The sequence below is a fragment of the Malus sylvestris genome, chromosome 17, assembly GCF_916048215.2.
Source record: "Malus sylvestris chromosome 17, drMalSylv7.2, whole genome shotgun sequence".
NCBI classification, from domain to species: domain Eukaryota; kingdom Viridiplantae; phylum Streptophyta; class Magnoliopsida; order Rosales; family Rosaceae; genus Malus; species Malus sylvestris.
This window is the reverse complement of record NC_062276.1, coordinates 20,020,523-20,036,473: the sequence shown is the minus strand read 5'-3', so window position 1 is coordinate 20,036,473 and position 15,951 is coordinate 20,020,523. Positions and strand designations below refer to the sequence as shown.

At 38.5% G+C, this 15,951-nt stretch overlaps 1 protein-coding gene across 1 annotated transcript; it reads right to left on the bottom strand.

Annotated features, from left to right (window-relative positions):
• Positions 1–924: 924 nt before the first annotated feature.
• Positions 925–12,585, bottom strand: LOC126610710 (protein THALLO). Its single transcript, XM_050278821.1, has 17 exons — positions 12,210–12,585; positions 10,609–10,740; positions 10,241–10,332; positions 9,801–9,867; positions 9,175–9,317; positions 8,852–8,998; positions 8,555–8,694; positions 6,700–6,787; positions 5,459–5,638; positions 4,413–4,586; positions 4,240–4,317; positions 3,970–4,109; positions 3,767–3,890; positions 1,768–2,021; positions 1,490–1,556; positions 1,317–1,385; positions 925–1,226 (listed from the first exon to the last, which is right to left on the bottom strand). The coding sequence occupies exons 2-17, from the start codon at positions 10,727–10,729 to the stop codon at positions 1,095–1,097; spliced, it is 2,016 nt and encodes a 671-aa protein (XP_050134778.1). The 5' UTR covers positions 10,730–10,740; positions 12,210–12,585; the 3' UTR covers positions 925–1,094.
• Between the last annotated feature and the right edge of the window lie 3,366 nt (positions 12,586–15,951).

Sequence of the window (15,951 nt, the reverse complement as noted above, 5' to 3'; positions counted from 1 at the left end):
TGGATGTTAAGGACATGTTTGCCTATTTGATGACCATTTAGTTTTTACGTTTTATTATTCACTTTTTCTACTTGAGATGTGAGAAAGTATATGGTTGAAAAACGGGTCCTAACTCCCAAGTAAGTTCATATGGGGAGCTTCTTGTATTCTACGACTAGGAGTTATGAGATGTCAAAATGGATCCCCTCATGGTTTTAGGGAGCCTTGTATGTAAGCCAGTTGCTTAAGTTAACCTCCCAACTGACATATTAAAGAAGCTAAACTTACGAATCAAGTCTTGCCCCAACCAATCTAAGTTAGAGAGGGAAGGGATTTGTTTTCCATAAATTCGAATATTCGATCTAAGCTCTTTCATTTGGATGATGAAGATCCGTTAGTATTGGTCTCTAAATTATAAATTCGTGAGTATTACTTCTTTAATTGTTGTAAAATGGAGTAATTTTCAGGGTCCAAAATACGTACAGGGTTTTAAGGAGGTTCATCGGGGGTTATAAATTCGTGAGTATTTCATTTAGTCAAAATATTGCGATGCAAGATTCTTATATTCTTAAACAATATTACTAAAGAAGAGTAAGCAAATCTTAGAAGTTAATCAATTGGGATGCGACGAGGATTGTGTGAGCTGAATTGCACACAAAGATTTGGTAGTCGAACTACACAAAACTCAAATCAATTACCCATTACCCTCGTGCCTAGAACAGCACTTGAAGTGCAGACAGAGCATTTGCGTCGCAGCGCCTGCCATTGGACTTGTCTTGAGTGCACTCGGAGAGAGATTTAGGAACTAATAATTTGGTGTGGGGGGAGTTCCCAGCCATTCTCGACAGAATCCCAGAAGCTTTCCTACAAGTTTTGAGAATTGGAGGTTTAGGGTTTGGGTTCTGGTTTCTACTAGTCAATCTCAAATCTCAAATCGATATGAAATTTGATTTTATCCCAACGACGACATTCAATTCCATTCAATTCATGATTTCGTCATTGTATACAAGTACATTTGGCGACATCATTTAAGTTACTCAAAATTATGTCACTTTATCAAAAGAAATTCTCACTTTACCAAAATTGGGACACAACGACAAAATCATGAGCAACATTTAGTTCTTGAATCTGGTGCTCCGACTGATTCCTGCATTGATTCCGGTGGCCTCTCCACCATACGGACCTAAAGGCTTCCTCACCTCTCTTACCTGTCCTTTTCTACTCTTCACTGCCTTCTGGTGCTTCAACTGCACACGCACAGAGAAAGAGATGAGTTAGTAGAGCAATCATTTAATAGCCTGCAACATTACGTGTGTTGGACTATTTGATCAAAATACCTTGTACTTCTTTCTTGGATTCTTGATCAGCTTCTTACGAGCACGAGTAAGTCCCCTGTTCTTCTCCATCTGGTGCAGATACAGAGGAAGAAAACAATACGGTGAGCCAACAAACAATGGTAAATATTATGTAGCCAATTAGATGAGCATGGTCAAAACTGGCTTGTATTTACCTGATAAGTAATATGGCGTTTCCCATCAACAGTTTCAGTTTCCACCAAAGATGGAACCATCGAGGACCTGCAGAAGCAAAGCACCAACACAAATTACCAACAATAACTCAAAACCACCAACCCCCTTCCTCAACCAACAATAACTCAGAGAGCAACAATGATGAAAACAAACTCGTACAAAAAAGAATGAACCCAAACATGAAATATGTTATGTAAGATTAACATTTATTGCACAGCAGCTAAAACAATGTAGCAACTAACCACAATGAAAAATGTACCTCGAATAAATCTCAGCTTTGGCAGCAAGTTTTGCAGCTCGTTTTTCTTTCACTTGTTCGTAGAAGTCATCTTCTGAATCTCCAGTTTCACTATCCTCCATCTCCACATCTCCATCATCCGAAATAGTGCCATCTTCATCTCCAGCGTCATCCTGAGACTTGATTCCAGCTCCTGCAAGCACTCGAATCTCATGTTTTCTCCGCCTTTCCCCAATATCATCTCGCCGAGGTAAATCATCATCACCTGAGATAGCCTTCTCAAAAAAAAAGGACGGAGGGAATTATTTTAATAATCCAATGATATATTTCAGCATAATGACAAAACACATCAGTGTATCTCTTTTTCTTTCGAAAGAGGAAAAATGCTGTTTTGCGAATGTACCCCTAGAATTTTATGGTCACTAACAATTTACCCCTACTGATCAAATTTTTCATCAGTATATCACATGATGGGCAACTGTGACACTTTAGAGTGCATATTGGTATTTTCAACACGAATTGGGTTGAGAGGGATCAAATACAAGTCTCCAACTTCAACAAAATGGGTTCAGAATGTGAAGTTTCCATGGAAAGTAACATTTAGTTCTTGAATCTGGTGCTCCGACTGATTCCTGCATTGATTCCGGTGGCCTCTCCACCATACGGACCTAAAGGCTTCCTCACCTCTCTTACCTGTCCTTTTCTACCCTTCACCACCAATTTACCGAATATCAGTAATTTCATGCCTCTGACAATCGAAATGGGGGGGGGGGTAAAGTATCTGTATTTACTTTCAACGAAAACTCAGTGCAATATCAAATATTGATTCTACGATGGAAAATCTCCAATATAACCGACCTTGAGCGAAATAACGATTAAAATTCGGTATAAACCCAGCAGAAAATCGACCATTTTTGGTGAGATTATGTGCTCACCAACTTCCCTCTAGATCGTGTGACCGAGATCAGACCACCCAACCTCCCAGCTAGGACCACCGTGGGCATGGATGAAGAAAATCCAGTCGATGTTCATAAAAGAGCTTCAAACTCTCAGAGAATGAAGAAGACGGTAAAAGTTCAAACTTCAGACTTTACACCCCTATTAATTAACAATTGTCTATAGTTTTTAATTCATTTGATGATAGACAGCTGTCCCCACTGCACTAACCAAATCTTTCTTTCCAAAACTGTTGATCTTTTAAATTCATTTAACAAAATATACCAAAATTAGTTGTTAGTCAACACAACTCTTCTATTATACATGAACATTAGTTTTTCCTACTTTCTATTCATTATAAAATCCATAATGCCTTTATATTTTTTACCAATATATCCATAAATTGGGACTACTGATATATCCACCAACCAATATCTTAACCCATGGATGTTTCTGACCCAAATTGGCATGGAAAAGACTTATGTACTCTGTAAAATGACAGACATGCCTAATGGTGACACTATTAGACAGAAAATTGAATGGAAAGTGAAAAATAAAAATTGACGACGGGGGAAATTTGCTAATTAAGAACCAAATTTTCCCAAAAAAAAAAGCTAGTTCAGGGGACAAATTGACAGTGGCCACAAAGATCGGAGGCAGATTTCCTAGAAACTACATGGTAGGGATGGCCAATGTGTACTCATTAGGTGTTACGTTGTATGTGTTAATTGGGGTGGTGACTGGTTGTGGTAATTGTGATGGTGCGGGTACCTATAGGTGTCCATTGCCCATCCCTATTCCTCACCAGGTTATCTTGAACCATGATTACATGATACTATGTTGAAATCATAACAACTAGACAGCTAATGTTCTGATTGCATTCTCCACAAAATCTACAACACCGAACATAGGAAAACAGCATCCAGATGTATAAGCCAGTGGAAGGAAATGCAGGGGTTTATTTCCAGTTCGAATCTCTAAAGGAAAAATGAAGGCATTAATTATAAATTTCAATAAGTATCATACCTAGGAAAGAAGTTAAAAACAAGTATTGATTGGGAAGGCAGCAGTGGTGAGGTCATACCTTGGACTTATTTGGATTAGCAGCAAGTTGGGAGAGTTTACTTGCACGACCATTGTTCAATCCATGGACGCCACCCTCAATATTTACAGTGTCATCATCAAAATCATCATATGATTCAAGCTTCCTGTTTAAATTGGTTGAGTTAGTAGTACTCACAATATAGGTACAAGTACATACTAGTAAGTATAGGAGCAAAGTGGTACCCATTCAATGGCTTCAGAAGTTTCCTGGGTTTATCAGTTTTCAGAGCGATGGAACTGAAGACACCCTTCTGCTTCAACTTTTCCTCAAGGGCAGCTCTTACTTTCAACATTTTCATGCTCTGTACACCAACTTCATCATTCTGCCACATACTAAGAGGTCAGCATAAAACAAAATGATAATCTTCTTGCAGCCACAAAGAGAAATACATTACAAAATTTAGGAAAGAGAACAGAATCAGAAACTAGTTAACAAATATGCCATGCATTTACCTGAAATTTGTGTTTTCCCACCTTGTTTTCATTATCCTTCAGAGGCTCCACTATTTCTACCTTAGCAATGTCATGCAACTGCAATGAATTAAAGTATGAATCTCTTAAGATATCATTTCTGAAAAACAATACAATGTATACTGCTCAAAGACAGTGATTAAAGCAGTAACTACCACAGTTGCTTCTTCTTCCTCAACCAAGATAGGCTGGGGTTTGTATTCTTTACCAAAAGAATCAGATGCGTCAATAGAAGTCTTTTTACCAGACTTTGCCACCTCTTCCACCCCATTATATTTGTTTAAAATTTCCTCAAAATCAGATGGTAGATTCCCATCAAGTTGCTTCATCTGTAAGGGAAACCCACATTAGCCAATATCTTTGGAACATGAAACAGCATATCTTCATACAAACCATTACTATAATAAGATCAAAAGGAAACGAAACCCTATACTTCCATACGTAATTGTTAATCTGCACTATGCAGGGATCATTATGAAACAAGCTGAAGTTCGACTCAAATGGGTTGTAATTTTCCTTTTGCCCCACACCAGTTCCAGTTATAAACAATACCAAGTTGCAAAAGTATCCTGATCTCCAATGTGACCTTTAAATTGCAAATTAATTACAACATAGTTCCATCGAAACCAATAAAATATAAATTTGAAGATAACAATTAAAAATCCTTAATTAATTGGGACAACATTTTACGAGAGCGATTAGAAAACAGGTTCAGACATTATTGTCTGGTCAGTTATACTTATATATCCAAAGTCACAATAATTGTAATATGCACCATATAAGTGATATAACCACTATTTCAGCAGGCATTTGATTTTTAGAAATGGTTTCTGCCCTGATAATTAAAATTCCAGTGTTGCTATAGGTCTGCTACCATGACCACAAACCCAAAAGAAGTGGCAGACAATCCAACTAAATTTATGCTAAGTATCAAAAGGAGAGTTGCTTATTATAGAGAAGGGACACATTCTCATTAGTCAATGGTCACACATATTCCATCTTTTCAAAAGAAAACATGTAAATAAAATATAACTTGAGAGATGGGAGCAAAAGCACTGCATCAAATGTATATGCAATTTGTACGCACATATGTGAATATTATTTACTTTTTCAAATTAAAATCTTTATGGAGACTATAGATCTGTGTAAGGCCGGCAAGTTCAAGATGCTGTAGGGAGTGAGCTAAAGGAAAAAAGACCACCTTATCCGACAAAATCTTGATCTCTATGAGGCGAGCAAGTACTGGATGGTCACGAACTGGTTGTCCTTCAGACTTGAGAAGAAGGTAGAATGTTATTGCTTGGCAATAGGAAAGCAGAAGAAGCTGCTTAATCTCCAAATAGCGCATCCCTCCTTCCAACATGACCTCCCCTTTTTTAACCTTCAGAAAACACGAAAATTTCAATAAACTTAACACAACCGCGCAAATGTATCAAAAACATTTGCATGTAACCAGGGGGAAAAATCAAACAAAATTAGACAATAAGAAGAAACCTAAACAAACTTGCCCCAGTATTTGATATACAGACATTGAAGTTTAAAATCATAAGAGCATATTTACAGCTAGAAGGAACCCAATACATGGATGATTATGAACTTATCCCAACATATTAACTCCTCAAAGGGACTGATCATCATACCACTACATCTACAGGCATTCATGCTGAAGACAGAAAAACATGAGTCCTGTGTCTTAAAATCAGTGTATGCTTTGAAAAGGGTACAACTTGGACAATCAAATTGTTATTCCAAAATTGCCACTTTAAGTTTCATCTTGGCGTAGGTTAGAAATTATTTTTGAAGTTGCAGGAAATATAGATAGAAACGCTATCATCACATCTTTTAGAACAGTCACATTATTTTGGGGCCAAAAAGAAATCTGTGAGACAGAATCAAGGAGTAATGCTAAAAATGATTTAAGAAAAATATAAAACAGATTCCCGATGCAGACATGAACATCCCATCTCCAGGCACGATTTATTTTATTATAACTATAAGCAGTGAAACCCATGAATGCAAGAATAAAACCGACAAATATAGAACAGGGAAAAGTATCAACATTGCAAAGCCTAAGAGAAAAAAAGGAGACCTTGTCAAGGAAACAAAAAAAGTAGAAAGGAAACCTTCTCCAGGAAACAAAAAAAAAAACAGAAACAAAGGAAACATCAGAGTGGGGTAAATCCATAAGAATGATACTATAAAGGCTTTAGTTTCAACATCAGGACAAACAAGACACAACATTATCCTGAAAAAATGCCTCTTTACTGTTCCTAATAAACCCTCCATTTTTTGTAATAAAAAGAAACCTTCATACCAAGATGCCAAGAAAAGTGTTTTGCAGTGATACTTAAGAGTGCATTCAAAAAAAAAAATGGGATAACACCTCAAATTTGACGAAATATAGGTAGATTTTGCAAAAAAACAAAACAAAAAGAACAATACCTTGCCCAGAAGTGGATTAACTTTTCTTTCAAGCTCTTCATGTGCATCATTCAGCTCTGACAACAACCCAACTAATTCTGGTGCGGAACTGGACGGAAAAAGCATTAACTAAGCAGGGTACAACAGAAGAGGCAAAGAAAAACTAAAATAAATACAAAACAAAAGGATGTGCAATTTTGAATCAGAAACCCAACAAGGCACAGGAAAAGTAAAATAAATGCTTAAAAGCATTTATAAAGAAGCAGAAATCCGCATTATACGGAAAATTTAAACTTTTCATAAACCAACTGGAAAAAAAAAAGTGTTAAATCAAACAAAACACTGCACAATTACTTGGTGCAACACCCCAAACCAGTCCAGTTGAAAATACTAAAGTGAACATCCCCTATAGTAGGTACATGTAGTTAAAACTACATTTAAAATATATTATGGTTCCTAGACCCTCAGGTTCCAAGTGCTAAAAAGAGAAAGAGAAGAAAAGAATCCTAACTCTTTAATGCCTAGTCGCTCCATAGAAATAATTTAAAATGGAAAAAAAACTGCATACAACAACAACAACAACAAAGCCTTTTCCCACTAAGTGGGGTCGGTTATATGAATCCTAGAACGCCATTGCGCTCGGTTCTGTGTCATGTCCTCCGTTAGATCCAAGTACTCTAAGTCTTTTCTTAGAGTCTCTTCCAAAGTCTTCCTAGGTCTTCATCTACCACTTTGGCCCTGGACCTCTGTCCCGTAGTCACATCTTCTAACCGGAGTGTCAGTAGGCCTTCGTTGCACATGTCCAAACCACCGTAACCGATTTTCTCTCATCTTTCCTTTAATTTCAGCTACTCCTAATTTACCTCGGATATCCTCATTACTAATCTTATCTTTCTCGTGTGCCAACACATCCAACGAAGCTTCCTCATCTCCGATACACACATTTTATGTACGTTTTGATGCTTCGCCGCCCAACGTTTTGTGCCATACAGCATTGCCGGCCTTATTGCCATCCTATAAAAATTTCCCTTGAGCTTCAGTGGCATACGACGGTCACACAACATGCCAGATGCACTCTTCCACTTCATTGTATTCTATGGTTGAGGTCTCCATCTAATTCTTCGTTCTTTTGGAAGATAGATCCTAGGTAGTGAAAGCGGTCGCTCTTTGGTACTTCCTGGTCTCTGATCCTCACCCTTAACTCATTTGGGCCTCCATTTGCATTGAACTTGCACTCCATATATTGTCTTTGATGGACTTAGGCGAAGACTTTAGATTCCAACACTTCTCTCCAAAGGTTAAGCTTCGCATTTACCCCTTCCTGAGTTTCATCTATCAACACCAAGGAATATCATCTTGAATATGTCCCGTTAACTCATCCACTACAGTTATGGGAAAGCTTTCGGTTTGTCCTTCATGAGTTCTTACGACAATTTTAGCTCCATCATACATATCTTTTATAGCTTGGATATATGCTACTCGTACTCCTTTCTTCTCTAAAATCCTCCAAAGAATGTCTCTTGGGACCCTATCATATGCTTTTTCCAAATCTATAAAGACCATGTGTAAATCCTTCTTCATCTCTCTATATCTTTCCATCAATCTTCGTAAGAGATAGATTGCCTCCATGGTTGAGCATCCTGGCATGAACCCGAATTGGTTGCCCGAGACCGGTGTCTCTTGCCTCAATCTATGCTCAATAACTCTCTCCCAAAGCTTCATTGTATGATAGTTCATGCAATTTTGTACGCACATATAAAATATAAAACTGCACAACACTCAAATCTTTAATTTAAAAAGAAAATACAGAGATGAAAAAAAAAATTACTTATACTTTAATATTTTTTTCAATAAATATATAAATGAAAAACCTTACTTATATAAAACATCCATTTGCTCCTCCTTTGACAAGGCACTCAAATCTTTCTTCACCTCCTCATAAGCTGTACCCGTGCCATCTGCAACATCAATTTCCATTGGAAACCTTTTTGTACTGTTTCCCTTCATTGAAACTTCCTGCATAAATAAAGAAATTTGATGGGCATTTGAAAGAATATTACATCATAATCCCTCTTTTGAAGTTTGGTACAGACCATATTTAACTTAATAATTTCATCCATTTCTCCAAATCCAAAGAAGAGATTCAAAAGAAACCCTTGTCTTCAAACCTCACCTCAAAAGTTAATTCCTTATTATTCTCATTTTCGCAAATATCGTCAAGCCCATAGTCATCCAGCGTTGAAAATTTTGCCCTTTCTTTCTGCAGCCTCACCACTTCTGCTTCTTCCTCTTCAGCAGATTCATCATCACTTGATTTTTGCTACATCAATAACAAAATAACTAATTTAAAAAATCAACACAAAAGAATATTAATGTGTACACAGGACATTGTGATTGAATTTGAAAGGGGGAAGAAAAAGCTTAACAGAAAATTTGTCTAAACTCCAGTAAGTAGAAATAGGTATATATATTAGCACTTAATGTACATGCCCTCACCTCAAAATCGCCATTATCAACACCATAATAGTTTTGCTTCTTTCCACCCCATACAGGCTTTTCTTCTTCCTCGTTTTCTTCATCATCATGCAAATCATCCTCAGCACCAAACTTCTCCCTTAAGAACTTCTGCTGCCTAACAACTGTAATCATACATGACTATGAGCAATTATGTAACTTCAAATAGGGTGTGGTCCTAAAACTAGTAACTTGTAATAGCCACGAGAATGTTAAGAATGACACTTTTCATGAGTAATTACATAAATATAATGATTTTTCAACCCAAAAGGAACAAAAAGTTTCAAGATAGAATAATGGAGTTTGAAACAAAGTAGTTTGTTCACCTGATGAGGATAGAACCATTCATACAATGAATATAAAGTGACCAATAACATATCATGTATATTTCATTATACACCCTGTCAATACGTGGCATTGCAAAGTTCATAAAATTTCAAAAGATGATTACTTTCTTCATCTAATGCAGACCTATTCACATATACTTCATTAAACATTTATTCTTGACAAAACTCAATTTTCCCAAGATTTCAACTGAGAACTATGAAATCAAGCATAATAGGAAAGTTTTTGTAATCTGAAAACCAAAAAATCTTAGAACATCTTACTTTTTGCAGAAAAGCCGGTATCCTGCTCATCATCAACGTCATTGTCGTCGTCGTCATCATGAATATTCTGTTAAGAGTATTACCAATACAAGATTAGAATCTGAAGATATAAATATCAATTATCACTTTTAAAGATGGGAATAAAATGAAGTTCAAAAGTTCATATACAAAAAAATTTCATAAAATTCATGGAAAACTGAAGCTCTTTATAGAAACCATCAGAGAGTTATTTCAGTTACCAAGGAGTAAAAATGAACCCATAATTGTGAATGACACAGACCTAAGAATTTCATCAATAAAAAAACAAATGAAAAGCACATTGCAGCAACTAAAAACTGATTCTGCATCACTCCAACTAAAGAAATTAAACTACTAAATAGTTGTAAAAGGTCCATAGCAATTTTAGAACTTAATGAAAGGGAATATAATGAATAGAAAACCTCCAAACCAAAGACGGGTTGCTCGTTGTCTTCATCGGAATCTTCATCCTCTTCATTAACATCAAGAGGAATTATATCTCTTTGTTTGTGAACTGCAACCAAAGGATTCAGTATAACCCATCAGTTTCTTGTCCAAACATGAACTATACACAACCATCGATTTCGAAATATTATAAAATGAAAGCAAAAAGAAGATTAAACACCTATTAAACCCGTTACTTTCCCAGTCCAAATTTCATTCTCTTGCGATAGTGATTGTAACAAATGTTAAATTAATTTATAAAAACAATTTCAACGAGGTATTAAACAAGCAAACATCAACTCAATTAACAAGACAACAACAAATGATTTTAGTTAAAGTAACATACAGGCATCAATTTCGTCATCCATGTCGTCATCTTGAATGGGACTGTATTCATCCCGGAGCTTTCTCTTACTCTGAATTGGGTTTCCATCGCCTTTCTTCAGACTCTTTCCTCTCTTGCCCATTTTTTCGCAACCTTTTTCAATAAGAATATACAAAATCAAAGTAAATGCAGCAGTTGAGTTAATTGGTTCTACAGACTTTCATGGTGCAACAAATTCAATTTACCAAACAATGCAAATACCAACTTTACTACAACTATCAGGTTCAGAAGTAATACCATTAATTTTGCAAAAAAGAGAGAAAAAGTAAAAGGAATAAAAAGAAGTTAGAAGTCTCTTTGACAAACATGCATCAAGTTAAATACCCATTTATCAAGAACATTGACAGTCATATTTAAGGGTGGGTCAGTTCCATTCGATTCAGTTTTTTTATTGAAACCGAAAACCAAACTGAAGTCACTGTTCACAGACACATTTAGGCTGTCTGCATTGATGGGTCAAAGAAAAATATCTCATACAAGCCATGGTAACACAACCTTGTCGGTTGTCACCTACCCCCGATTCAATTGCGTAGTTCCTTTTTTCTCCTATAGGGTCCTTGCCAAACTCAGTCATACGAGATCTCGTCACTTTGAGCGGGTTCTTGCTATGTACACCAAGCCTCTACGCTTAGTCACTCACGGGATTCGGAAGGGGGGCAGCAAGTGTTTTCTGAAAAAACTCACTATCCCACCCCCCACCCCCCTCAATATATATGTGTTTTAGATACTAACTCTTTGGTTGGACCGAGCACGGACTCCTATAAAGATCTTTCCACTCATTCATCATAATCAAGCATGGAGGGCTCCCAAAAAAACAAGAATCGGTGTCGTGGTGGTGCTACAAGATGGCGATTTATTGTACAGAAGAATAGATCTGTGAGCCTATTGATTTACCATAGACATTTTCTATGTAAGAGTTAGAGAGTTAAGCGGAAATAAATATAAACAAAAGAGACCGTTTCCCCCCAAGATTGGTTGATTGGTCATCCTGACGTGAAGCGGGTTCAAAAGATCAACCATATTGAGTTTTCACTATCATTTTTATGTATTAGCATAGCAGGGGATTGAGCAAAAACGAATGGATGCCAACAAACTTAAATTCACCAGTTGAAGATGAACAGTTAAACCCAACTTTCAACCATGTGTAGAATGCAGAAATGATAACTGCAGAATTATAGTTTTATGTTGGACGTCTCCTCGAAAGAAAAAGGTTACATATTCATTTGAGAGAAGATGATCAATAATCTTTTTCTTTTGTATTGATTCTTACAATATCATAACAATAAAAAATGCAAACTGATCGAAGTTCAAATAGAACAATAGGGTCCCTCTCTGCTAATTTCTATTATATTGCCTGATTATTCAAACAATTAACCATTTCTAATTTGCTAATTGCTAAGATCTATCGTCAGCAATTAACCAATTAACCATTATTCAACCAATTAACCACTTCAACTAGAACAATTGGGTCCTTCTCAGCCAATTATCAGCAAACAATTGAATTGAAGACAATATATATCATGTAGTGGGAAATGGGCTGCTCATGGCCGCAGGTAACTTACCTCCGCGAATCAAGGTGGCTTTGACAGCTGTCGACCGAGACGGCTTTAGGGTTGACGGCGAGGCAGGCGAGTGGTCGACGTCAAAATGGGTTGTCCAGATTCAAGATGGTGAAAGGGTTGAGGCGTGCTGCAGCCTGCTACGAGCCTGCGAGCCTGCGAGCCTGCGAGCCTGCCTGCGAGTCTCTCAAGTTCGAACCAAGAAAATTATCAGAGTGGTGACCGACTGAGGAAGGCGCGGCGCGGGGAGACAGAAGAAAGTTATCAGACGGAACGAAGTAAGTTGAAACTTGAAAATCTGCTACGGTTATCCAAAACAAATGATCGTTTTCGCTAGGTTTAGGGTTTTTAGGGTTTAGGGTTTAAAACTTTAGAGTGAGACTAGTAAGCTAATGGGGCTTTTAGATCTAGGTCCAAAATCATAAAAGGTTTTTAGGAGTGAGTTTAATTATTTAATTATATGTATTATTTCTTTTATAAATATTTAATGTTTTCTAAATATATTAAAAATCAATTAAAATCTTTTAATATTATGCATTTTCCAACTCCAAAATATCTAATTAATATTGTGAACACGGAAAATTCCTGAAACGAAAGAGACAAGAACAAACGCGCACAAACAAATATTAAGTATTTGATAGTTTTGGGTTACAATCTCTCTCAAATTTGGTCCTCTGATTCGATCTCCGTAAGGTATTGATTTGTGGATGTGTGATTGATCCAAAGGGCCGTGGACTTGATCTTAAAGGTGGATTTGAGCGGATCTTCAAAGGGGCTTTTGGGCTTGATCTTTGAAGAACAGTGACGAACGGATCTCCAAGGGCTTTTGGGCTTGATCTTGAAGAACAGTGACGAACGGATCTCCAAGGGCTTTTGGGCTTGATCTTGAAGAACGGTTGGATGTGTGGATTTGTCGACGTTTGTTGATCCAAAGGGCCGTTGGGGCTTGATCTTGGATGAACTGATGATGAACGATGGTGCTTTCTTCAAGGGCCGTCGGGGCTTGATCTTGAATTGGTGGATGGTTGATCCAAGGGCCGTCGGGGCTTGATCTTGGAAGAACGATGAACGAAGAACGAAGAACACTTTCTTCAAGGGCCGTCGGGGCTTGATCTTGAATTGGTGGATGATTGTTGATCCAAAGGGCCGTCGGGGCTTGATCTTGGAAGAACGATGAACGAAGAACGAAGAAGGCTTTCTTGATTCTTCGGGAACCTGGATGCTTGAGAGCTTCGGAGTTTCAGAGCTTCAGAGCTTCAAGGTGTAATATGAATTGGTCCCCCCAAATGAATGAAATGGGCTTGTATTTATAGAATTTTCCAAGGCCTAATTTTGAATATAATATCCCAGATGAAATAAGTTGTTTCTGCCAGGTGTTGACACGTGTCCTATTTGACGACTTTTCCAACTCATTTCAATTTTCGTTGAGTTGCATGCTACGTGTAAAATTTATGTAATACATGAGCGTTGACACTTTAATTTATCGGTCAACATTTATTTACCGAAATTTCGATGTCTACAAATGCCCCCACTTCAAGGCGCGTCGTATACATGTGTTTGTCACGTGTAGGAGATGCGTTTTGAAGTCCCCTACTGTAGATGTCGATCCAAGGGCCGTCGAGGCTTGATCTTGAATTGGGCTGGAGATTTCTTCAAGGGCCGTTGAGGCTTGATCTTGAATTGGGCTTGAGATTTCTTCAAGGGCTGTTGAGGCTTGTTCTTGAACTTTGTTTGAAATTTCTTCAAGGGCCGTCGAGGCTTGATCTTGAAGGTTGAAATTGGACCACAAGGAGCTTCATGTGGTAGATGATCTTTGGCTTTGGTAGTGGGTGAATCGGCACGTATTTTGTTGCGCTTGTTGACTTTCCACAGCTTTGATTTTGAACTGGGTTGAAGGATTTTCTGGATTCCTCCAATTGTTGATTTTCCACAGCTTATTCTTGAACTAGGTTTTGATTCAAGGGTGGTAGACACTTAATCTTGAATCGGACTTGTGATTTCTTCCAGGGCCGTCGAGGCTTGATTTTGAATTTGGCTGGAAGCTTCTTCAAGGGCCGTTGAGGCTTGATTCTTGAAGGCTGACTCGAACGCATGGCAAGCAGGCACGAGGTGAAGGTGACGACTTGTTGCTTTGTTCAATCTTTCTAATTCACACCTGAGTAGTTTGGTCAACGGTATGATCTTCGAGATTGATGGGCTCCTCTTCCAATTTGTGACTTGGTCTTTAAGGATTTGATTCAAGGGTGGTGAATCGGCACGTGCAGCCCACAATGCCTAGTAAGTCGACCCAAGAATTTAAGGGTCAAAACGAGTTCACCGTCCTCAGGCAGATGCGGCATCTTCTCGAGTTCTTCATCTCAGACTCTTTCTGCTGAGTTGACTGTGCATGCTGCATTCTTCTGTGCTTGTTTCTTTAGGCGGATGTGGCAGCTTCTCGAGTTCCTCAGTTCGGACTCCTTCTGCTGAGTTGATCGGGCATACCGCATTCTTCTCTGCTTGTTCCTTCTGCACCTTGTCTCCACATGCTGCAAGGTATCATTTTCACTTGCCTTATCTGTCCTCCAAGAAGATGTGGCAGCTTCTTTGAAAGTACAGCAGCAGTGGAAGGCGAGTACTCGAGAGCAGTGCTAGGTAGGCAATCAGGGAAGGGTTCCAAGCAGTCGGTTCCTTACCCGAGTTTGAGTGGAAGTTCCGGCATATTGTTTTCTTTATCCTTGTCTTTGTAGGTAGGAACAAGGACAAAGGAAAGGACAGGGAGAGTGCATGATATGAGATACTCTTGCTTTCTACCCTGGTGATATGAGATACTTTTGCTTTGGAGTCATTGGCTTGCAGAGGTACTCCAAGGAATAAGGAACACTGAATGACTCGAGAGGTTTCGTTGGGAAAACATTTTTTTGGATGAAGAAAGGCTCTGTATGTCTGCCTTGCTATGGAATGCGAGGGTAGACAATTATAGGAAGTTCTTTAACACCTGTAGATGTACTATTCTTTCACTCGTGTCGGCAACCGTTGGATGATTGAACAGTATACTTCACGTGCTTTCTCCTTCACCGAAAATCTTCGACAAATTGCCCGTGATTTTCGCCAAGCTGAGTGTGCATGTGACAGGTGTTGACGCGGCTGAAAAAGACTGGCGCCTCTTCAATAACTGGGATCGGCGCTTCGACAAATTACCCGTGATTTCCGCAAAGTTGAGTTTGCGTGTGATGGGTGATGACGTGGCTGAAAAAGACTGGCGCTTCTTCGATATCTGGGATCGGTGCTTCGACAAATTGCCCGTGATTTTTCGCAAAGCTGAGTTTGCGTGTGACGGGTGCCGACGCGTCTGGAAAAGCAAGATGCTTCTCCGATTTCTGAGCTTGCCTCTTCGATTTTTGAATGGCCTCTTCGAATTCTGAGCTCGCCTCTTCGGTCTCTGAAATCCCGTCGAGTGCTGATTTTTTATAGAGGCACGCTGTTTGTTTCAAAGCACACTTGAATTTTACTTGTGAAAACTCTCTTCTTGTACTTCTAAGATCTTGATTTGTCCGATCTCTTCTTCCTTCAACACTTTGAAAATGTCTGGACCCTCCGACCGTCGTTTTGACTTGAATCTTGGTGAAGAGGCAGTCCCACCTTCTCCAGACAACATATGGCGCCCATCCTTCATATCCCCCACTGGTCCTCTTACCGTTGGGGATTCGGTGGTGAAGAACGATATGACTGCTGCGGTGGTGGCCCGAAACCTTGTCACTCCCAGAGA

Coding starts and splice junctions, on each gene's coding strand:
- LOC126610710 (XM_050278821.1), bottom strand. CDS start 10,729: ATGGGCAAGAGAGGAAAGAGTCTGAAGAAAGGCGATGGAAACCCAATT. Junction 4,587..5,458: donor TCAAGATTTTGTCGGATAAG/GTGGTCTTTTTT, acceptor TTTCCCTTACAG/ATGAAGCAACTTGATGGGAA. Junction 4,110..4,239: donor TGGGAAAACACAAATTTCAG/GTAAATGCATGG, acceptor AGTATGTGGCAG/AATGATGAAGTTGGTGTACA.